At 40.5% G+C, this 25391-nt stretch overlaps 1 protein-coding gene across 3 annotated transcripts in view; it reads right to left on the minus strand.

The window, feature by feature from the left end:
• The window catches only part of mcc (MCC regulator of WNT signaling pathway), a 166312-nt gene that overhangs the window by 39609 nt on the left and 101312 nt on the right, over positions 1-25391 (minus strand). For all 3 annotated transcript variants that reach the window (XM_048526960.1, XM_048526959.2, XM_048526961.2), the window contains 8 exons: positions 24130-24276; positions 23698-23787; positions 21615-21763; positions 17093-17233; positions 15701-15801; positions 11700-11883; positions 5357-5591; positions 1306-1512 (listed from right to left, as the gene is read on the minus strand). In XM_048526960.1, the coding sequence (XP_048382917.1) occupies positions 1306-1512; positions 5357-5591; positions 11700-11883; positions 15701-15801; positions 17093-17233; positions 21615-21763; positions 23698-23787; positions 24130-24276 (1254 nt within the window). The remainder of the gene's footprint in view (positions 1-1305; positions 1513-5356; positions 5592-11699; positions 11884-15700; positions 15802-17092; positions 17234-21614; positions 21764-23697; positions 23788-24129; positions 24277-25391) is intronic.

Here is a 25391-nt window from a genome sequence, read left to right on the forward strand (position 1 = left end):
TATCTTGACTCTTTGGACAATGCACCTTTTTGATTAGCTAGTACTGGAATTAAGAGTTATACTTTTAACTGAAGTAACTACACAAGAATCAGTGGAAAGGAACTGCATTGTTTAGACCTGACATAATAATGTTTGATATTGACAAAAAAAAGAATTTTCATTTCTCAGAGTCATTACCTTGACACTCAGAAATATAAAAAAAAAGCTACCGTAGTGTATTTTTATTGAACTTACACATTATTTCAATAGTTTTCTCCTCTTTAGAGACCAGGAACATGTTTATCCCAAACGCAAATTTATACACTGATCTAGGACTGCTCTTAAATCATTGTTTAGTCCTTCGAAGCAGGAACCAATGTTAGCATTTCTTAATCTAATCTGCCATTGCTAGTTTTTGGTGCTTTTCTTCTAAATTATCAGAAACTTGCATTTGTACTGTGCAAGTAACACAAAAATACACCCTGATGCACTTCATATAGGCATAATCAGACAAAAATGAATATTGAGCCAAATGACGAATTATAAAAAAGGTACTAATAAGGGCTTAAATCGATATATCAATTTTAAGAAAGGAGTGCAGAAAGGGAAGTGGAAAGTTAGATCATCAAAAAAAGGCTATGCCGGTTCAGTGTATTTTAGTGACCTGTGTATTTGGACATCCAAGTCTCTTCAGAACTCTAATGTTGCTAGCTTTCATCATGTGAACATTTGCCTGGTTTGAAATTCATGGACGAAAGCTTGACATTCATTTAATCCATCAATATATCTTTGTAATATCATACTTTCATTTCTGCTTATACAACATTTCTTTGTGTCATTGGCAGACTTAGATATTTAGCCTCTTGTCCCATCATCTTAGCCATTATTAGCATGATAGATAAATGATGCTCCACAGATCCTTATTAGTCATATTCTGCCAATTTGGCTATGTGCATATCTCTACCTTTCTGTGTTAACTCAATGTAATGAGAATTACTTGCATCTTCTTATGGATTGAAAGAATAATTTCCAAAACAACAATGTTACATTCTCAGATAACAAGGTGTGGAGCTGGATGAACACAGCAGGCCAAGCAGCATCATAGGATCAGGAAAGCTGATGTTTCGGGCCAAGACCCTTCATCAGATGGTTCTAGGCCAGAAACATCAGCTTTCCTGCTCCCATGATGCTGCTGGGCCTGCTGTGTTCATCCAGCTCCACACCTTGTTATCTCGGATTCTCCAGCATCTGCAGTTCCTATTATCTTTGTTAGATTCTCAGACTTCTTGCACAGCATCTATCAACTAAACTAAAAGTTATATTTACTTTAACTTGTTTATCCTTTCCTCCACTGCTGGTTGAGCTGAGAGATTGTACACGGTGTTCCTTTTGTTCTTCTACTTCTGATTTTAGGTGTTCGATATGCACTAAGTAAGCTTGTTCCTGGGCTTCTCGAGTGCTCAGCTTCAGTTCAAGTGCTTTCTTCTCCTTCTCCATCAGATAAAGCTGAGCTTTAAGTTCTGCCATTTCCTCCTGCAGGAAAAATAAATATATTCCAGATTATATAAATATGTATTGATTTGTGTCAATGTATCAAGAATATCCAAACTTGGGTATGCATCAAGTTATCAAATTTATCCAGTGTAGAATACATCCATTTATGGGAAAGGAACCTTTTACTTCATTAATACCTAGCTGTCTGTGCAAAAAGATGGTGATTGAAGCTATTGATCCACAGAATCCTTTTGGGATAATTTTGTCTGTGTGTTTTGTACAGGCGTACCACACAGTGTCACACGTGGTTCAAAACAATAACGGTGTTTCTTTATTCACAGTACTGCTGGACCTGCTGAGTTTTCACTCAGCACTTTGTTTTATTTAATTAGACTAGCAGCTTCCTCATGGCATCGCTCAAAACTAGTAAGAGAAAGGGGTCAGGGAGGAAAATGTGGAAAAGGAACTAAAATTGTTTACCAGCAAATCTGGTATGGGGCAAGGGAACAGTGACAAAATGGAAACTGAGGTAGAAGCCGATACTTCAACTGAAGCTAAGACAGATTAGTTTCTTTTTACTTAGCAGGTGGCACGGTAAAAGTCAAAGACTGCGCCAATGTTCTTCCAATTAGAAATACTGTACTCTTAAGAGGGCCTTTCACTACACAAGAGAGGCCAAATTCATTACAACTTTGACTTGCATCTCTATTGGTACAAAAACATGATCCTGAACTCTTTTTGGCTTCCCATTTCCTAACTGATTGCCTTCCTTCCACTGAAATATATATATACCTGAACCACTGGCGTACACAAGAAATAGCAACTCTACATGGACCCTGATCAACATTCCTAGCTCAACAATTTCAGTTACATCGCCAAAAACTGCCATATTTTCTACTAACAAATTGTTGCTTTTGGACCCTGCAATTTAAACATTGGATGCCAAAGTTTACATTTTATTTATTACTGTATTTCAAAATACTTTTCACACACGGACAATTGAGGCATGAGGACAGAGCTGGCTGCAGTGAATTGGGAAATTAGGTCACAGGATAGGTCAGTAGAGGTGTGACACTTAAGAAGTATTTCTGAACACCAGAGAAGGTACAGTCCAATGAAATCAAAAGAAAGACTCCAATGGAAGGACACACTATCCACAGCTAAGCAAGTTAAAGACAACATCAAATTAAAACTGAAACCACGTTATTTCGCATTGATGGACAAGTTAGAAGACTTTTTAAGAAGAAATAAAAAGAACAGCAAAGCATGACAAAGATTAATAAAGAGAGACAATAAAGAAGTACAAGAGAAATCTAGAAATAAGAAACACAGGAAGAGTTTTAACTACTATTTAAAAAGAAAAATGTAAATATTGCCATTTGTACAGCATGTTTAATGAATTAATGCTTGAAAAAAATAACAAAATGGCAGATGAACTGAACACTTACTTGCATCTGTCTTCAATGTAGAGGATATAAATAACATCCCAGAAATAACTGAATCAAGAAGTGAAATGGAGGGAGGAACAAAGTTATACTCATCAGGGGGAAATTCTCAGAAAAAGTTATTAGAGTTAATAGCTGACAGACCCCCAGATCTGAATCAAAAACAAATTGCTAAAGGAGCTGGTCTGGCAGCTCAAGTCCCAGAGACCCTTCTTCGTAATTTCTAGTTTTGTTTCAAATCTTCAGTATCCATGGTTTGTTTTACTTCAGACCCCAAATCTGTGGGACCTCATTTTAGGGTTTTAAAAGAAGTGACTGATGACATTGGAGATGCATTCATTTTGAATTTCCAAAATTCCCTAGATTCTGGAAATGTCCCATCAAATTGAAAAATACTAGATGCGATTCATCTGTGAAAAATAGGGAAAGAGAAATGGGAAAAAAACAGGCCAGTTTGCTTAGCATCTGCAATGGGGAAAATGCTAGCATTTATTAAAGATGATAAAGCAGGGCAGTCAGAAAATCTCACTACATCAGGCAATTAACATGATTTTGTGAAAGGGAAATAACGTTCAAGTATGGCTTTTGAGGAACAAGGGGAACTGGTGGATGTGCTTACTTCTACTTAAAGTGTTGGACAAAGTGCCACATCAAGGGCAACTCTTCAAAATCAATGCTCTGAGTGTAGACGGTAACTTAATAGTAGGGGTAAATGATTGATTGGTTAACAGGAAAGAGGGCATTCATAAACGTATCATTTTTAGGTTGGAAGGACATGACAAGTGGAGTCCCATGGGGATTCAGTGCAAAGGCTTCAACTATTTGTGATTAACAGCAATAATCTGGATGAAAGAAGCAAGTGTTTGGTTACTAAATTTGCTGATGAAACAAGATAGGTGGGAAAATGAGTCATAAAGGGAAATAATGAGTCTGCAAAGGGATGTGGATAGGTTAAGTGAGTGGAAAAAAGCATGAACGATGCAGCCTAATGTGAACTTGCCCACTTTGGCAGGAAGCGTAGAAAGTCATCACGTTGGTTAAAAGACAGCTGAACATGGAGGTAGAGGGGTATCTGGGTGTTTGTGCACATGAATCACAAATTTAGCATTTTGATGCGGCAAGTGATTAGGCAAGCCAAAGGAATGCTTGTACTTACTGCAAAGGGAATGGAATAAAACATAGATGTCTTGTGAGTGATACACAGCACTGTTGAAACTACAATCAGGAGTACTGTGTTCAGTTTTGGTCTCCATTGTAGAAAGGATGTACATGTATCATTAGTTCAGAGAAGGTTTACTCAACCGATACGTGGGAGGGAGAGGTTTCTGACAAGGACAAATCAGACAGGCTGGATATGGGTCATGACCTTAATATCATGTTTAAGATCTTAAGAGGAATTATTAGGGTGAGTGCTGAAAGGCTGTTTTCCCCTTGTGGCAATGTCTAGAACTAAAGGACACAATGTCAAAATAAGGGGTCCTCCATTTAAGATAGGGAAGAATTTCCCAGTCTGAGGGTCACGTGTCTTCAGAATTCTTTTTCCCCAGAGAGTACTGGAGATGGAGTCAGCAAATATTTTTAAGGCATAAGTAGATAGATTCTTGAATAACAAGTAAATCAAAAATTATTGTACAAGGCAGAAATGTGGAGTTCAGTCCACAGTCAGCTCAATGACGATCTTACTGGATGGTAGAACAGACATCAGGGGCTGAATGGACTACTCCTGCTCAGAATTCAGATGTTCATATTTGAAATGCTTTGAAGGATGTGGAAGAAATGCAGTACGTCTTCCAGACTTCATGATGTTTTTTTCCACTATTGCCTTTTCAGCCGACAAACTGAAAGATCCAATCATACCGAGAATAATTTCATCTATTCCAATTTACAACGAACTTTTAAAAGGCTATTAAATCCGTCAATTGCTTCTGTGATTGTAGACAAGGTTCCCGGTAAATTACCTGGCTTCCAGTTATGGCAAGCCATCTACCTGCAAACATTATCCTATTTCTTCTTTTCCCAATATTCCATCAAACTTTGCTTTCAGTGAGCATTTTCATTTTATTTATACATTGCAATTTATTCCAGATAACAAAGATATATCCCAGCAACTACTTTCCACTATTATCAGCGAAATGTTCTCCAATTTTACATACTTAAAAGGCATTAGAAAACAAATACAGATTGAATTAGTTAAGATAAAAGTATACAATATTGCCCTCAGACTTCCAGATACTGTCCTAACTTTAAACAATACAATAAAGTTGTTTTGATAACCATGCTGTTTAAAATGTCATATAGTTCAGCATTTTCTAGCTTTGCTTCATAATTCTAGCTTGTCGAGTTATGTCTAGACAGATGATTTTAAACACAGGAAATATTTTAGTACATTCTATAAAATAGATTGTTACAATGTGGAAAGAAAGAAATTCTTCATTCACCTTCATAGCCATGAGTTCCTGCATTAGAACTGCATTCTCCAAATCGAGTCGTTGGCTATCTCCCCGGGGTTTAACATCATAGCTAAGCGGATCAATATGAATACTTTCTAGCTCTAACATAGTTAGCTTGACTGCTGCTCTGTCATTCTTAAGTTGCTGAACATAATCCTTTAACCTCTGCTCATCTTCTTTTGTAAACTCTGTATCACAGCTACTAGCAGTTGAACTTGTAGTGCTGAAAGAACAACAATCATAAAATCTCTTGTTAATACATTAAGTAAAAATAAATTCACACATTAGTTTGGGCTACTATCAAACTATAATAATTATTTCCTAAATATTAAATTTAAAAAAAACTTAACTACACAGAAAACTTTATCCCTAATATCAAACTACATATTTTATCCGGTAAATTATAGTTGCACATTTGTAATCTTTGTATTTTCCCCATTTCTAGCAGCATTGTTCCCCTCCAAAGGCTTTCTGGCAGCACAGAAATTTAAATCTAATACAAAGGTCATGGGAAGCTCGCATTTTTCAGTCTTAAGTATACTTAATTGCCAGACTGCAGAGTGACACAAACAAAATTTTTTAAGAGTATTCAAAGCTTGCTGCCCTCAATTCCATTATAAATTGTGTTCAATAGCTCTTCTAGATTTTGTTCACAATCTAGCACAAAGCCTCATACAGGCGGGGCTGCATGAATGCTAGACGATGGTCGTTCACTGCTATTGTTCCTCAGTTACACAGGAAGATTGATCCAACCTAAAATGCTCTTACATGTAGTAGACTGATCACAGCAACACCCTGATCATGACAGATAAATTACTGTGCAAGCAATGTGTCAGAGGGTTAGGTGTTCATAACAAGTTGCCACAACTGAGTCTCTTATGATGCCAAAGAACAAATGCTTTTAAAACATTTTCCAGCTGATCAAGGTTGATCCTGAACTTGGCTATTATTGCTGGTTTAATTGCAGATTCTGCTATGAGAAATTAAAATATAGCTTCCATTATTGCTAGATTGTTGAATTATACAGCACATAAATAAAATTAACCCTGCGCCAAGGAACAAAAGCATTTGTGACAAATATTAAGCATTAAAATATTAAGCTAACTGTATATATTTTAAGTGAGCTCACTAAGTTTGCAAAGCAACCTATCGGCACAAAAATGTCAGCCTTATCCATAGTATTTAAACTTTAGCTCCCGATTGAAGGCAGCGTAATTTCACATATTCAAGTACACATCCACTAAATATATAAAAATGACAACAGGGGAAGTAATAAATATGCATAGGGAGGAATAATATTAATGACACCATGGTAAAATGACACACAGCCTGGTGAAGACCAGCAATATTCATCAACGGTCTAGTCGTCAAAGTACATTTAAGTAGCTCTCATATGTCAGTCTCCCCTCCTCTCAAAGTTGGTGCAAATGTTAATCAGTGAAATATAAATCTACGTACTTTAATTCAAACAGAACTGGGCTCCAATCAGAAAAGGTGTGTTATGGACAGAATTTAAGAATCTATTAGTACATTATCAGTTGGTTAGGACAATAAAAATCAAACAAAATTAACCACAATACCAAGGAAAGCAGATAGATAAAAGAAAAACAAATCACTGAAAAATTAGTTTCAAATGTCATTTGCACTAATGGGAAGACCAGAATTTAATGCCCATTCTCAGCTGCCTCGAGAATATTAAACAGTTGTATTGTGTATCAAGGTGTTCCCACAGCGCTGTCATGCAGGAATTTCCATTGTTTTGACCCAGCAAAGGAATGCACTTGCTACTCTTTTCCTTCAATAGTAGTAGAGATTGCAGGTTTGAGAAGTACTGCCAAAGAACATATAACATTGCTGTGGTGCAATCTGTAGATATTCCAGCCATCAAATGTAGGTGGATGAGGCTGTAGATATTTAAATTAAGATGCTGATTATAAAAATGACTTCACTTAAGAAAAAACAAATTTTTTGAGTCTTATTACAGCTGAACCCATCCAAGTAATTACAGTACTCCATCAAGCTTCTGACTTGCTCCATTTGATTAGTCAGACAAGACACATTCATCAGCGAAAACCTAGCTTTTGACCTGCTATTGCATATAGACACTTAGTTCCATTGAGTTTCTGATCAATGGTGATAGCCAGGATATTACTGTTGTTATTGAATGTCTAAAGGTGGCTCAGTGGTTAGCACTTCTGCCTCCCAGCACCAGGGACCCAGGTTCGATTCCAGCCTTGGGCGACTGTCTGTGTGGAGTTTGCACATCCTCCCTGTGTATGCGCAGGTTTCCTCCAGGTGCTCCAGTTTCCTCCCACAGTCCGAAGACGTGAAGGCTAGGTAGACTGGCCATGCTAAATGGCCTGTAGTGTTCAGAGATATGTAGATTAGGTAGGTTATAGGGGATGGATCTGGGTGGGTTGCTCTGAGTGCCAATGTGGATTGTTGGGCCGAAGGGTCTGTTTCCACACTGCTAAATTTCATCATAGAATCCCTACAAATTAGATCCACAATTGGCTGAGTGGTAGGAAGCCAGGAGGTTAACAGTTGACGGGTGTTTTTCCAACTCGAAATCTATGTCTAATGGAGTCCACAGGGTCGATGTTGGAGTTTTATAATCAGCACCTTAATTTAAATATGTTTGATGTTTGTGGCTTATACAAATAATTTAGACTTGAATGTAGAAGGGTTGATCAGTAATTTTGCAGACAATATGAAAATTGGTGGGGTGGTATATACTGAGGAAGATAGACTTAGACAACAAAAGGATATAGAAGAACGGGTCAGATAGGCTGATCAGCGGCAAATGGAATTCAATCTCAAGAAATGTGATTAAATAAATAAATAATGCGTAAATAATAAATAAATACACTTGGGCAGGACAAACAGGGCAAGGAAACACATAATAAATCAGTCTGTCAGGGCAGATGGATAAAGGGGTTAGAAAGACGTATGGGATACTTGCCTTTTATAGTCAAGACATGGGAGTTTAAGGCAGGGAAGTTATGCTAGAACCATATAAACATTGGTTAGGCCACAGCTAGAGCACTGTATGCTGTTCTGGAATTCATATTACGCGAGGGATGAAGTAGCACTCTAGAGATTGCAGAGGAGATTTATCAGTGTGCTGCCTGAGCTGGAGTGTTTCAGTTCTAAGAGAGATTGGATAAACTGGGAGCAGAAGAGACTGAACAGTCACATGACTGAAATGGATAAAACTATGATGGGCAAAGGAATGAAGTTTTTGTCTTAGCAGAGGGATCAATAACAACAAGACATAGGTTTAAGTTAAGTGACAGAATGTTTAGAGGCGATCTAAAGAAAAGCTTTTTCACCCAGAGGGTAGTGGGAGTCTGGAACTCTCTGCCTGTAAGGGAGGTTGAGGCAGAAACTTTAACATTTAAGAAATATTTACATGCGCATTTGCGATGCTAAGACATACAGAGATATGGGTCACACAGAAAACTGAATTAGAATAGTTAGTTGGTTGTTTTTGACTGGCATGGACATGATGGGCTGAAGGGTCTTTTCTGTGCTGCAGATCTCTGACTTTGTTCCCACTTTCTCTCTATACCCCTCAATGTCTTTAATATCTAAAAACATATCAGTCTCTTTCATGAGCTCATTCAGTGATCCAGTTCCACAGACTGGCCATCTGAGTGAAGAAATGCTTCCTCATCTCAATATCAAGCGGGTAACTCTGTATCCGGAGACCGTGACCCTTAGTTCTAGGCATATTGAACAGGACAACATCTTTTCTGCATCTAACCTGTTTAGTCCTGTTAGAATTTTATACATTTTAGACAGACAGCTAAACGTTCCAGAGATACTGATGATCATACATACTAAGAGCGCTGATCCTTTATAGACACTGTGTATCCTAGCTGGATCTGTGTCTATTCCCTTCAACCTGTGTGCAGTACAGGGTTAAGAAGAAAACAGCTAGTACAATTGCTAAGGCTTTTCCTCTTGTTCCTCAGAAGAACAAAGGTTCATAGGAGTCGCAGCTAAATTCCACCATTAATTTTGGTGATAACCAAACTGGATGGTGAGACTTAACTAGCTTAATTGAAGGGTCTTAATTTTGGGTGCCATATCCAAAAAGTTTAAATAATTGTTTAAGTATTGGATTTTGAGAGATTTCTGGAGTAACCAAATTAAAAGGTCGCTTGTGGAATTTACCCCAACAAACTGGCTTGTAAGTTAGAAATTGCCTGTCAAGCAGTTGGAGCAAATTACCAGGTGTGCTGAGAACCAGCATCTTAGCTAGACATAACTACAACTATTCCACTTCACTGTTAGGAGACTTCTCAGCTTGTCATCTTTAGAGAAGAAATGGTCTCTACCTGGTTAACGGGGTGGGGGGGGAGGGGGTGTTGTTGACACAAAGGGAAATATAGAAATATATGACAGGAAGACAGAGTTAAGTTCTAAGGTAACTGCCTCTGAAAAGTTTTATGCCTTATCTGAGGTCCACAGGGTTTCCCTGCTCATCTGCAAACAAGTCTGGGTTAAACCTCGTAGTGAGCAGGAGCATGTGACATTCCTTACCAAAATGAGTATGTTCGTGATTGCTCTGACACTTTACACCAGTTTCGTAATTTCCAGTTTGCAGGGTCCAGCCATCTCCTCTTTACCATGGACGTGCAATCCCTTTACACGCCCAACCTCCACCAGGATGGTCTCAGGGCTCTCCATCTCTTCCTGCAGCAAAAGTCTGAACAGTCTGCACCCACTACCACCCTCCTCTGCTTGGCTGAGCTCATCTTCACCCTCAACAACTTCTCTTTTGACTCCTCTTATCTTCTTCAGGTCAGAGGAGTGGCCATGCGTACACGCATGGACTCCAGTCATGCCTGTCTCTTCATAGGGTACATTCGGAACATTCCTTGTTCGATTCCTCTTCTGGGCACCATCCACAACCCTTTCTCCAATATATCAAATATCATCAGGGCTGCTTCCATCTCTCATCCAGAATTGGAAAAGCTCAATTTCACTTCCAATTGCCACTCCACTCATTTTCTGACTCCTCCTTTCCCTTCCTCAACATCAGTTTCCATTTTGGGAGATAGACTGATGACTAATATCCACGACAAATCCACTGACTCCCACAACTTCTTGGAATATACATCCTCACAAACCCTGCTTCCTGCAAAGAGTCCATTCCATTCTCCCAGTTCCTCTGTCTCTGTTGCATATGTTCTAATGAGACCAACTTCAACGAGGGAGCATCCGAAATGTCCACCTTCTTCTTCAAGTGAGGATTTCCCAGCACCATTGTCAACAGGACACTCAAAATGGGTCCCACCCGTCTTGTGCATTTCCACCCTCACTCCCTCTCAAGAGCCATAGGGTTCCCCTTGTCCTTATCTACCATCCCACCAGCTTCCACATCCAGAATACCATCAGATGCCATTTCAGCCACTTCCAATTAGATGCAATCAGATACATATCCCCCTCCACTCCCATGTCTGTCTTCCATAGGATCCGTTCCTTCCGGGATACCTTGGTCCACACCTCCTCTACAGAACCTTACCCTGCAACCGTCAAAAGGTGTAATACCTGCCCATTTACCTCCTCCCTCCTCCATATCCAAGGGCCAAACATACCTTCCAGGTGAAACAGCACTTGACCTGCATTTTTCACAATCTAGTCTACTGCACTGGCTGCTCACCATTTGGGGAAGCAAAGCTTAGAGTAGATGACAGCTTCACAGAACATCTACATTCTGCCCACAAAAAAACCCTGAGATTCCGTTGCCTGCCTCTTAACGCACCACCTTATTCCCAGACCAACAGCTCTGTCTTAGGCTTGCTGCAACGTTCTAGAGAGGCTCAGTGGAAGCTGGAAGAGCACCACATTTTCCACTTGGGGACCCTATAGCCCTCTAGGCTCAATATTAAATAGCGAGTTCATTAATTTTAGGGTCTGAATTCTCCCATGTCCTAACTCCCTACCTGGCATAGCAGGTCTTGTTATCACAGTCTGCCACTGCACACAACCTATTGTTAGCTACCAACAGTATTCATTAACAGCTATTCATCCTCCTAGTAAGATTGTAATCCACTCTTTTGTCTATCCAACTGTTCTTCTCTCTATTTGGTATCTATCCCCACCTATCGTTTACTCCTTACCCCCATCCCCCTATCTTCTGCATATAAATCAACAATTTTCCTAACTACCATTAGTTCTGAGGAAGGGACATCAGAGCTGAAACATAAATGATTTCTCTTCACAGATGCTACCAGATCTGCTGAGCTTTTCCAGCAATCTCTATTTTTGTTCCCGAAATCTTTTCTCCTTGGCAGTTAACATTTTTCCCAATAATTCTCACCTGGTGTGGCTATGAGAAGATAGACTTTCCCAGGGCTGAATACTACATCCTGTTACAGTACATGCTCCACCACAGCTGCCATCAAGTTTCATTAGTAGTGCTTTTGCAGCATTCTCTGCTGTCTTCCTGCAGTCATGTGCTCTCTTTAACATCATTGTTATGTTTTCCTCACCATTTTGATCACCTGTTCAGAAGAGATGACATTTACCTTGTTAATGACAATATAGATAAAACAGTATTGATGGTGCTGAATCACCAAAATGACATTCAAATCTCAAATTCAGGAGTTAGCTGCTTTCTCATATTAAAAATTGAACTTTTAACACTGAAGCTGGAAATATACTGTGAATGTCAAAATAAGAAAAAACTCAATAGCCATGACCAATTACCTTTTAATTACTGGGAAATTATTATACCATATTTTAGGACTTCAGTGTGAAGCAACAGTACCCAAGAGGCTAGAGGTTGACAAAAAGGTACTCATAACATGGAAAAGGAGAGGGAGTGGATGAAGGTGGCAAATCAGCTCAGAGTATACTCATGTAGAGCAACTAGCTTCAAAGTAATGGTACAATAAAATTAACTGTACAATGCCATGAAAGGTAGGTAAAATCTGACACTCCACGTCTTAGAGCTCATTTTGGTCATTCATGGCAATAAAACCACTTCCTTCGGGAAGCATCATGTAAAAGCACCAAATCACGAAATTTGCAACATTCAATTCAACTGGATTGCGCCAATATTTGTGCTTCAGACAGATTATATATCAAGGTCTTTTGCAATGTAGGAGATTAGTGGTTTTGTTAACTAATCAGCAAAACATACCAAATGTGAAATCCCATTTTGTACTCTTGCAGCATTTTATGATACCACTACAAACTGGTGAGATTTCAGTTTCCTGAATTCTTCTCAAACATAGACATGAAAGGGGTCGTGATGCTTAACGACTTGCACAACATCAGACCAAGAAATCAATTATAGATACCAGCATCCACATGAACTACACCCTCACCCACCCACTTCCTACAAGAATCCTTTACATTTTCTGTTTCTCCTGCACTGTTGCAGACTCACAATGCTTCGGAAACTTCCTTTTTCTTCAGCTGAGGATTTGTCTTCATAGCTGGTGTCCATAACAGTCTGTTCCATCATCTGTGTTTCTGCTGTCAGCCCTTTGTTGCCTTCCTGAAACCATGATATGACTCTTCTTCCAATCCACCTGCCTTTATAGCTTTCTGCCACCACCAAAAAGTCTTGTCCTGTTCACTTAGCATTCGAAGTTGCCACTTCACTCAACACCACTCTGCCCTACTCCTCAGTCATTCCCGATAGTGCTTCCCCTTCCTGTGGGGATGCAACTCCCCTCTTTTTACATGCTCCTTTCCTAGCTTGATGGCACCAGAGGCCACGTGTTTACACAGAGGCCACACTCCTCCAGTGGTCCCCAGCATTACAGATACCGGTCTTCAGTCAGTTCAATTCACTCCACATGATATCAAGAAATGGCTGGGAGGCACTAGATACTGTGAAGGCTTTGGACCCTGACAACATTCTGACAATAGTACTGAAGGACTGTGCTCCAAAACTTTCCAGTCTCCTGGACAATCTCTGCCAGTACTACACAAAAAGCAGGCCAAATCAAGCCAGCCAATTACCACCTCATCAATCTACCCTTAATTACTAAAGTGATGGCAAGTGTCATCAATAATGATATTAAGTAGCAACAGCTCAGCAATAACCTGCTTAGTGTCACCCAGTTCGGGTTCTATCAAAGGCTCTCAGCTCCTGACCTCATTATGGACTTGGCTCAAACATGGAAAAAAAATAGAGCTGAATTTGAGAGATATGGGGAGACTGAAAGCCTTTGACATCAAGGTTGCATCCAGCCAAACAGGGCATCAAAGAGCTCTAGCAAAACTAGAAACAACGGATATCAGAGGGCAACCTCTCCATTGGTTGCAGTCATACCTGGCACGTGCAAAGATAGTAGTGGTTGTTCGGAGGTCAGTCATCTCAGCTCTAAGACATCTCTGCAGGAGTCCCTCAGAGTAGTACCCTAGGCCCAAAAATCTTCAGCTGCTTCCTTAATAACCTTCCTTCCATCATAATGACAGAAGCAGGGATGTTCAATGATTGCTCACCGTTCAGGGCCATTCACAACTCCACAGAAACTGAAGTAGTCCACATTCAAATGCAACAAGACCTGGGCAATATCCAGGCTTGGGCTAACAAGCAGCAAGTACATTCACACCACACAGATGCCAAGCAATGACCACCTCCAATAAGAAACAGTCTAACCACCTCCTCATGACATTCAATGGTGTTAACCATTAACCAGAGACTCAACTGGACTTACCACACAAACACAGTGGCTACTTACAGCAGGCCAGAGGCTAGGAACAGAGCAGCAAGTATCTCATCTTGCAACACCCCAAAGCTTGTCTATCATCTACAAAGCACAAATCACCCTGGATGGGTGCAGCTCCATCAACTCTCGAGATGCTTTACAACATCCAGGACAAAGCAGCCTGTTTAACTGGCATCACATCCACAAGCATCCATTCCCTCCACCACCACATTTTTCTCCCTTCTCTTGTCCACCTTCTGCAGGAACAATTCCCTCCGAGACACATTGGTTCACTCTTCCTTCACTCCCAGCACCCCTGCACAGCCCCACGGCAGCTTCCTTTATCACCAAAAGGTGTAACATCTGCACATTTACCTCCTCCATCCTCAATATCCAAGGGCCCAAGCACACATTCCAGGTGAAGGAGCATTTTACCTGCACTTCACACAATCTAGTCATTCACTGCTGTGGTCTCCTCTCTACTGGGGAAACAAAGCATAGACTGGGTGACCACTTCACAGAACACCTACGTTCTGCTCACAAAAAAGACCCTAAGCTTCCAGCTGCCTGTCACTTCAACAACACCACCATGTTCCCTGGCCAAGTGTGTGTCTCTGGCTTGCTGCAGTGCTCCAGTGAAGCTCAGCATAGGATGGAAGAATAACACTTAGGGTTCTCAAGCGGAAAACTACAGCCTACTGGAGTCAGAGTTAATAGGAAGTGCAGATGCTGGAGAATCCAAGGTAACAAATTGTGGGGCTGGATGAACACAGCAGGCCAAGCAGCATCCTCAGAGCACAAAAGCTGACGTTTCAGGCCTAGACCCTTCATCAGAAAAGATGAAGAAGGGTCTAGGCCCGAAACATCAGCTTTTGTGCTCCTAGGATGCTGCTTGGCCTGCAGTGTTCATCCAGCCCCACACTTTGTTATCTTAGCCTACTGGAGTCAATTGAGTTCAATAACTTTAGGGCCTGAACTGTCCTAAGTCCTAGACCCCACTCACACATACCCCATGCCTTGTTATCACAGTCTGTCATTACATGCAACCTATTGTTAGCCACCAACAGTCTCCATTAACAGCTATTCACTCTCCTAGCCAGATTGCCCAACTGTTCTCTCTCTCTTTCGGCTCTACCCGACCTATTGTTTACTCCTTACCCCCCTCTGCCTCACCCTAACTTCTGCATAAAAACCGACATTTTCCTAGCTACATCAGCTCTGAGGAAGGGTCGCCCGACCCAAAACGTTAACTCTGACATCTCTTCACTGATGCTGCCAGACCTGCTGAGCTTTTCCCACAATTTCTGTCTTGGCTTCTGATTTAAAGCATCCAGTCTTTTTATTTTTCATTTTTTTATTGAGCAAGATAAACATATGATTGGCAGAAACAGAGCAACAGGGAAAGTACTGCAACCCAGTGTTTAAAAGTCTGAAAGAGAACTTGCAGAAAAACAGATCAGTATTGATATGCAAATTAAAAGACATGAGTACGACTCTAACGTTGCTACATAGTTTTGATACGCACCAAGGTCAGACTGAAACATTGTGCCATTCTAAGTTAGTAGGCACTAAAGCATGTATTGCATGTGTAACTTTGAATGTTTTATGATAGAAAGTTAAATACAAAATAATGCATGAATACTTTGTTACCCACCAACAGATCCAACACCCGCAGCTCTAAACTGTCCCAGAATGAGTCCTTGTTCACTTTCAGCCAGTGCCAGCAGTAACTCATAGGCTTCTATGCACTGTTCACTGGGGATACAAACACACAAAGCATAAACATGATGGGCAATCATATTTTACAATTAAAAATCACTTTAAAAAGCATTTACTGCCAATGAATTACTTTTAAGCTATTACCGTTGCTGCAATGCACTAAATGACGAGTTAATGTGCCCTGATTTTGTTTGAGGAGCAAATGTTGAACACTACTCCCTATGATTTCTCTGGAAGAGAAGGGATTGTTTATGTCCACGAGAAGGAATACAGCATTGTGATTGGGCATCATATGTGGAAGAAACTAATCTGATAATATGGCACTCCAATAGAGTTACGCAGAATTTTCAGCACGGACTAAGTGGAACTTAGACCAATAACTTTCAATTCAGATTTGAGACTTACAAAACCAAGCCATGCAGATATCACATAATATAAAATATGTAAGAAAGACAGGTCAAAGAGGAACCAAAGGACACAAGAACTTCACTGGTTAGTTAAATGGAAAAAAACACTCAATGTTCTACGGAATTGCCAAAATTGATTTGCTAATTCATGAGGAACACATTCAGAAAACGATGTGTTCTAATTTCAACGGATTCCAGTTCCTGATTCCAAAGAAGACTCAGTTGACCAAAACCATTAATTATTTCTCTCTCCATTGATGGTGCCAGGCCTGCTGTGATTTTCCATTACCTTCACTTTTTATTTCAGACGTCCACATCTGAAATATTTTGCTTTTATTAAATTATTTTAAAAACTGCTACATTAAATAGGACATTTCAGATTTGTCACATACTATTCACTGCGGTGTGAAGTGTAGAGGTTTGCACTTCTTTGGGTTGTTCATTTGCTACTTAAGAATAAACAACATAGCCACAGAATCATAGACTGCTACAGCATAAAAGGATGCCCTTTAGCCTGCTGCATCTATGCAAGAGCAACTCAGCTAGTTTCACACGCCCACCCCTTCCCTGAGGCCAAATGGGTCTTTTCTCTTCAGCTGCATATGCAATTCCTTTTTTTATCCACAACTGAGTCTGCTTTCACCACTATCTTGGGTAGTGCATTTCAGCTCCTTACCATGCACATAAAAATGCTTTTCTTCATGTGGCTTTTGGTTCTTTTCCCAAACACTTTAAACCAGTGTCCTCTGATTCTCAACCCTTCCACCAACAGGAATGATTTCTCATCTACTCTTTCCATTCCCTTCAGGAACTTGAGAGGGGAGGATAAGAACCACAGATTCAAATGAACAATTAAAAACATAACCAGATACACTGGTGAAGCTAAAAACATGAATAAGGCTAGTTTCAGTTGCATTTACCTGTACTGCAGTGCAAGTCTTAATGCCGTGCTATTGGATTCATATTTACCAACTAGCATACTCATTCTTTCAGCATTGCTTTTGCACTCTTCCAGCGTTATAGTTAGAAGATCATTCTGTGATTTTAGATGTTCAATTCGACTATAGAAGAGAAAGGCAATATCGAATTTATAAATAATTGAATCAGTTAGCTATTTGAACAGAAATTGATAAATTATGGAACAATTAATAAACAGAGGGTGTGACTGCAAAATACAACAGCTTACATTAATATACAATGCTTTTAATGTAGTGAAATAACTGAATCAGAAACTTTACAGTGCAGAAATTGGCCATTTGATCTGCCATGCCTGTGTGGACTTTTTGAAAGTGCTACTCAACAAGTTATTCACCAAATACTTAAAACTCCTTCGCCTCTAAAACATGCCTAAATGCCTTACAAAGGTTCCTCAAGAACACAATTCCTGTACTATTATTAGTACATTTCAGGCAACAACTCTGGTAAAGTCCTCAATTTCCCTGTAGATCTTTTATTTTAAATCTAATTGCTGATACGTGACCCACTTAGCCGAGGAAGCAATTTCTCCCAACCTATTCTTGAAAACCTCTCAAATTTGTATAGTTCTGTTAAGTTTTCCCTTAATCTTCTCTGCTTTAAGGAGAACAATTCCAGCTTTTCCTGACTGAAAGCTGAATTCACTCGTTCCTGATAGTAAATGTCCACCATGTCTTAAGACCTTGAGATAGGAGCCCAGGTTCACCCACAAGCCTCTAGCTGAGGTTTGTAAACGTTTAATATGACTGCCTTGTTTTCCTATTCACTGTCTTTTTATGAAGCTAAGTATCACAAAGTTTCTTAACTGCCATGTCAATTTTGTGGAGCTCATGGCTTATTGGCATTTTCATTGGAAGAGCAGTCGAGAGAGCCAATCAAAAGCTCTGGAGACACGGTTTCAAAGCAAATGCAAAATTTGAATTCAATTAATAAATTTAGAGTTAAAAGCTTGTCCAATGGTGACTATGAAATTGTCAATTGTTGCAAAAACCCATTTAGTTCACATGTACTTTAGGGCCATCCTCGACTGGTCTGCCTAGATCCACAGCAATGAGGTTGACTCTTAACTGCCCTCTAAAATGACCTAGCAAACCGCCATTTGAATATAACAATAAGAAAGTCTCATAAAAGTAACAACCCAGATGGATGCCATGCACTGGCCAAGGCACTGAAAATAACAATGGTACAGACAGCCCTGTTGGCCCTGCAGCATTCTCCTTAATAAAACGTGGGGATCGTGCCAACCGTGGCAGAGCTGTCCCACAGACAAGTCAAATAATAGCTTGACATAGCCATTCTCAGAATCATACCTTCCAAAGATCCAGACACTGTCATCATCATCGATGGACCCTCGAAGAAGAGGATGGCTCTCTTCCACTCTCACGATGAGTCAGTAGGTGACTGTACAGATCAATGTGGCTACTGCAGATTCCATTACACTTGGAGCAAGTAGTGGTCGCAGAAAAGGATGGGTGGGATTCCCAACGGAAAGTCTCGAGGTGCTCGATGCCTTCCTTCCACCGCTTTGGACAGTCTCGGGTCAATGATTCTCGGGTGTCTGTGGGAAGGCTATACTTCACCAGTGAGGACTTGAGACTATCACTGAAATGCTTCCTCTGCCCACTTGGGGCTCACCTGCCATTTTGAAGCTAGGAGTACATCACCTGCTAGTGGAGTCTCATGTCGGTCATGCGGACAATGTGCCCAGCCCATCGTAGTCGATCAAGGGTGGTCAGTGCCTTGATACTGGGGGTGGTATTGGTGCATCCTTCTTTCCAGTGGATTCACAGGATCTTGCGCAAGCAGAGTCAGTGATACTACTCCAATGCATCTTGGTGTCCGCTGTAGACAGTCCATGTCTCAGAGCCAAGAGGTGGGCAGGAACCACCACAGCTCTGTAAACCATGATCTTCATGTCTGATCTGATGCTGTTGTTCTCTAACACCTTTTTCCTCAGGTGGCTGAAGGCTGCACTAGCACACAGGAGGTGATGCTGCATCTCTTTATCAACAGGTGCTTTGGCTAACACGAGACTTCTGAGGTACTGGAAGTAGTCAATGTTCTCTAAGGCCTCCCCATGGAACTGGACGATTGTGGGTTTACTCCACAATGCCAAGCCAGATTGGTGGAGGACCTTCATCTTGTGGATGTTCAGGGTGAGACCCATGTTCCAAAGAAGCTGTGGGAAATTATTTAATCACCATTGCCATCAAGCCTAAACCAATGTCACCATAACCAGTGTCATCAAACTGCAGTACATAGATGATGCTTGTGTAAGTGTAACTTCAGAGGACATATTCCAGACACTATACTGCTCAGCTATTCCACTACCAGGACACAGCAGTATATAGACAGGATCAGGTTGCCCTGGGTGTCTTCAACACCAATGCCAGAGGCGATCAAGTCTACAGCATCAAATAAAATGCGGGCAAACAAACATTCTTATCATCCAACGTGTTTGATTAGTTCTTTATGTTAAACACCAAGTGGAAGAGTACCGAGGGCACTAGACACTGTTTGTCGCAGGTGATGAAGAAAATATATGCTTGGCCTCATCCTCATGAATTTGTTTGTAGCAGATGTCAGTAGGAGTGACCATAACACAGTCTATGTGGTGATGAAGTCCACCTTCATACTGAACATTTCCATCATTTTACTCAACACTAACATCTGTCCTGAACGCAACAGATTTTGAACAGATCTAACACCTCAAAGCTGAGATCAATGAGATCAGCCATCAGCATTGCATTCAGTTTGTAACCTCATAGTACGGCATATCCCATGTTCTATCATTACTATCAAGCTAGGGAATCAATACTGATTCAATGGCAACTATAAGAGGGCACATTAGGAATTGTACCAGTCTTATCTAACATTAAGTGTTAACCTGCTGAAAATACACTGCTGGACCAATTGCAAGCCAAGCAATGTATGCAGCATGCAAATGACAGAGATACTGTAACCAACAGCTCAGATTTAAGCTCTGCAGTATGGCCATATAGAGACATGAATGGCTAGACACTCCCCACTGGGGAGTGACTTTCCACAAACAATCTTTATCCAATCAAAAGGCAAGATTGGAGTCTTTGCAAGCAAGAAATGCCAAGAGGACATTTACTTCAGCCTCCTCTTCAGATCCCCAGTATCCCTTCAAGCAATTTGATTTACTCACATAATACTAAGAAATGGCTGAAGGCACTGGATACAGCAAAGACTATGGGCCCTGACAACATTCCAGTAACAGTGCTGAAGACTCATACATCAGAATTCGCTGCATTCCCAGCCAAGTGTTCCAGGGCTAGTACAATGCTGAAATCCACCCAGCAATGGAATGTCCTGTTCAGAAAAAGCAAGACAAATCCAATCAGGTCAACTACCCAATTACCCCATCTGCAGTAGTCAGCAAAGTGACAGAGAGCTGACTGACAGTGCTATCCAGTGGGAATTCCCAACACCATAAACAGCAAGCTCCCCTTCAAGCCGGACACCATTCTGACTTGGAAATATATCACGATTCCTTCAGCGTTGCTGGGTCAAAATCCGGGAACTCCTTCCCAAACTCCACTGAAGGTGTACCTGCACCAGTTCAAGAAAGCTTCACAACCTTCTACAGGCCAATAAAAGGTCAGCAATAAACTCATCACACGTCAGGTGTCAGCCAGTTCAATTTACTCCCGTAACCAAGCTTCTCAAATACATGCAGGACACTGGCATCTACTTGGCAACGTGGAAAATTGCCCAGCCACCTCCTGCTCAATTAGGCTTCCAGCTCTTCGCCACCTGTCAGTCAAGCAGATAATAACCTATTCTTGAACATTTGCGAGTAGCAAAGTGAACCTTTTGATAGAATTGAATAATTATTGTCACGTGTATTCAATATAAAAATAAAATGAAAAGTGTGTACCTTCACCATACATACATGGCAGCTTTCACATTAACAGAATAAGACAGAAAAAGAAACTTGAGAGCTAACTTTACTTTCCACTGCCACAGTCCAACTCACGGCTTTCCAGCCCTGCCATGCCACTGCCACAGTTTGGGGGGGGGGGGGGGGTGAGGAGGAGGAGGGAGAGAGAGGAGAGAGAGAGAGAGAGAGATGGGGGGGGGGGTTGGCGGGGGAGACTGGGAGAGAACGCGAGAGAGCACGGAGAACGAAGGAAAGAACGAAGGAAAGAACGAAGGAAAGAACGAAGGAAAGAGAGCGAGCGCGAGCGACAGAAAAGCTCTGAATGAAGTGACTTACCCTGCCGTCATCTTGCAGGAACTTTCGCATTTCCTCCCACTACCGTGAAAAAGCAAGATGCATGCATGCCCAGATAATTAGCAGCGATTATAATTTACGAAGTTGTAAGGAGGTTAAGGGAGTACCTTGTCACTTTGTCAGATACATCACTGACATTACCGAACTACAAACAGCCATCATCTTCCCCGTTTTTCTTAAAACAGATGTTATAATGAGAGTTTTACCTGTTTAACCTTTCGGTTTCCACTTCAAATTCACGGATCTTGCTTTCAGAAATAGCTGAACCATGAGAGTACAGAGTTTGAAAGATTTCTTGGATATTCGAGCAGTCTTGCAAAGAATGGGCTAGATGTTCTGCTACACTGCTGGACACCTGTGCAAGAAAGAACCAACAAGATTTATGTGATGTTTGTGAAATAAGCCATTTCATGCCTGTATGAAACCTTAATGAGAAGTTACAAGCAATAACCATTGAGGGTTAGGGGGACTTAACAGCATAAAATAAACAACGATTTCCTTCTCGAATATGTATAAAACAAAGACTTGTGAAGAAGAGTAACTATGCATTCGAACAAATTTTTGTTAGTCACCAATTCTGCTCCCGTGGTAGGTGTCTGGCCATCGTCACATTTCAAACTTGAAGCGGAGGAAGCCCAAAAGCCCCATCACATTTCAAAACTGAAGCTCAGGAAGCCCCAAATCTTCCTCTTTGAAAGTTCCTCCCTGAACTTTGATTTCTGCATGATGTTTTTATTTGTTAACAGGAAGAAGCTGTCACTGGCTGGATCAGCATTTACTGAATATTTCTAGTTGCCCTTGAGAGGTTGGTGGTGATGAGCTGCCTGAACCGCTCTGGTCTATTTGGTTGATCCACAATACCGTTAGGACAGAAGGTGCATGATTGTGACCTAGCAACACTGAAGTAATGACAGTACATTTCTGGCAATATATTTCTAAGTCAGAATGGTGAGTGGCTTGAGGGCTACTGCAGGTGGTGTTTCCACATGTCTGCTACCATTGTCCTTTGAGATGTTAGCGGTCATAGGTTTGGAAGGTGCTAAGGAACCTTGGTAAATTCCTGCAATGCATCTTGTAGATGGTACACACTGCTACTATTAGGTCTCAGTGGTCAACTATTAATATCATAGGCAAATACTTAAAACAATGCATGAATTTAATTTGTAATAACAATTCTAGGTTCAAAATACTCTACCCTTTAACACATTCATTTCTCACCAAAAGCTGTCTATTGTAGAATTTCTTCAATCCCACCCTCAACAAATGACACAATGCTAGTTTTGATTGAACTATATAAACTGTATTCAAAATTTAAATATGTTCAATAGTTTGCTTGCTCTAAATTACTCATTGGATCTTTTAAATTCTACTAGATCCATTTCCTGTTATTTTCTTATTGTACAATAATCATTTGAGGCTGAAGATCCAGGGATGGACAGTGGCACAACTCAGGTTAATCAATGCCAGAGAAGAAGAAACATAGGCGAAAGCAGAACCCACTGGCTTTTCAAGCAATTTTCTCTCTGGCATAAACCTGGTGGTGAGATTCAAGCACTTTTTCTCATCATCACCTTTCATACAGCTACAGTTTTGGTGGGTGCAGTAAGAACAGAATGGTTTGACAGTTGCTAGTCTACCACAAGAATTTTGTTCCATGTAAAATGCAGGTAAGCTATTTCAACAAATGCTCAGAGCAAGGAAGATATGCGTGTATTATTGACACTGCAGAGCTAAAGTAACTGATTCCAAGGAACAGCTGTTCCCTCCAACTACAGGACAAGATTACCTTAAAAAGTACTTTTGTTTTTTTTAAACAGAGTAACTTATTTAGTATTTTCACCTCTCCTAATCACTCTGTCATTCACATTTTCCTGCCACCTCCTGGGGGTGGGTACCTTTATAAAAGCGTGCTCCAATGGCTATTTTGGGTTTTGGGATTTGGGACAGAGCTGATCTTTTCCAAAGGGTGGACAGGAATTCCACATTTTGACACTTTCAATTGTTGCACACAAAATTTTAGCCTATATAGAATATGTTTATTTGCAGAAGAGCACTGGAATTTTTCTCAGTGTTCAAATAAATGGATGCAGACCTGTACTTTCAAACAGTCAAGAACTTTGAACATTATAAACTACACAAATATGAATTTATTTCCCTTTACCTGATACTCAAAAAAAAATGTGGTCGATTAGTACATTGGCGGTGAATCGGTTTTATAGGTTGAATTACAACATTACCAGATAACTCAAGACCATTAAGAAGTGTCATCTCCAACTTTCAAATACTTACTCCAATATTGCTGATCTCTGAACCCAGAACTGGACGATCTGAACAGGAAGATTCCGACCTTGTCTTTGACAGTTTTACTCGTTCAGCCACCTATCAGGTAATAACCATCAGAATTAGTAACTGTACATCTCAAAAACTGTCACATTATGAAACTAATTAATTTACTAATTTATATTAGAATGCACCTTTAAATTGAGGCCCTTGTGGCAAAGGTGTGTAATAACATCTCTGAATAAATTGTTTACAAAATACTTTTTAACACATTTAAATGTGCCCAAAAGCCTCTAAACAATGGGCAGGTTTTCTCTATATTCCAAAGCAAATCTATGTGCCTTCACCAAGACAATTCTAAAATATTCCCAAGAGAAAGCAACTAAGATTTCCCAGATAACTGTTAAGTAATGCAACAGTTGCAGACTGATATTGGCTCACCTTCGCAACAGGGATATCATTGCTGCTACTGCTAGTGCTCAGCTCACCAGTACTGGGATTGACTGGTCGATTGGCTGCAGGCAAACGACTGGGACTAGCTGGGCCAGTTGCTTGTATGCTTTGTAAACGTGTCTGCAGCTCCCGAACCTGAATTGAATGGACAGAGAAGGAAAAACCAACGTTAGCGATGGGTTATCACAACAGGTTGAATGAAGTTACTTAAAAACAGCATAAATTGGTGTTCTACAGTAATTCTTCACCTGACAGTACACATTATTCAATGGCTGCCACTTTATTTTCCAATTATATTAAAATTCAATTCATCGCAACTCGTATTCAGGTAGGGTAGGGGGCAAGCTCAGAAGTGATATCTTTTCTTTGGTTTGAATTTCTGAGATGCAGCTACACTGTGGGACTAGTGAATCCTGTCAACATTTGTTTTTGTGCATTCAACAGCAGCAATTTACAATCACACAGGGTCTGAAATACCCAAGGGGCTTCTCAGGAGTCTGTTAAGAAGCAAAAAGTAACTCTGATTCATATGAGGCAGATACAGACAAAATGGTTAAAGAAGCAGGTTTTCATGGGTGCATTAAAAGAGAAAAGCAGAATAAGGTTGTTGAAGAGATTTAAAGAAAAGGTTCCACAGCTTAGGTTCTAAGCACTGTATCAATGGTAAAGTAATCAAAATTGGGGAGGTTTAGGCGGGTAGAAGTAGATGTATACAGATATTTTGGAGAGTTGCAGGGCTGCAGTTACAGGATTAAGGAGGTTGAGAGAGGTGGGCAGCAGAGGGATTTGGAAACAGATAAAAAATTTTTAATATCAATGAGCTGATTGACTTAGAATCATAGAATAGCATAAAATGAGGCTCTTCAGCCAACCATGCCTTCACCAAACAAATACCAAGCAACATTAATCCCATTCACTTGCACTTGGTCTAAAGCCTACTATGCTCTAGTACTTTAAGAGCTCACCTAGATGTTTCTTAAATGGTACAAGAGTACCTGCCTCCACCACCCTCTCAGGTAGCACATTCCACATTTTTAAAAAAATCAGATCTCCTCTAAACCACTTACTCCTCCCAATAAACTTGTGCCCTCTAGTCTGAAATACGTCTGTTATGAGAGAATCTTTTCCCCATTCAATCCTGCCGCCACCCCTCAATTTTGTGTACCTCAAGCAGATCTCCTCCTCAGTCTTCTCTGCTCCAAGGGGAAAATACCCCAACCTAACCAGTTTCTTATTATAACTGAAACTTT

Source organism: Stegostoma tigrinum, chromosome 3, assembly GCF_030684315.1.
Source record: "Stegostoma tigrinum isolate sSteTig4 chromosome 3, sSteTig4.hap1, whole genome shotgun sequence".
NCBI classification, from domain to species: domain Eukaryota; kingdom Metazoa; phylum Chordata; class Chondrichthyes; order Orectolobiformes; family Stegostomatidae; genus Stegostoma; species Stegostoma tigrinum.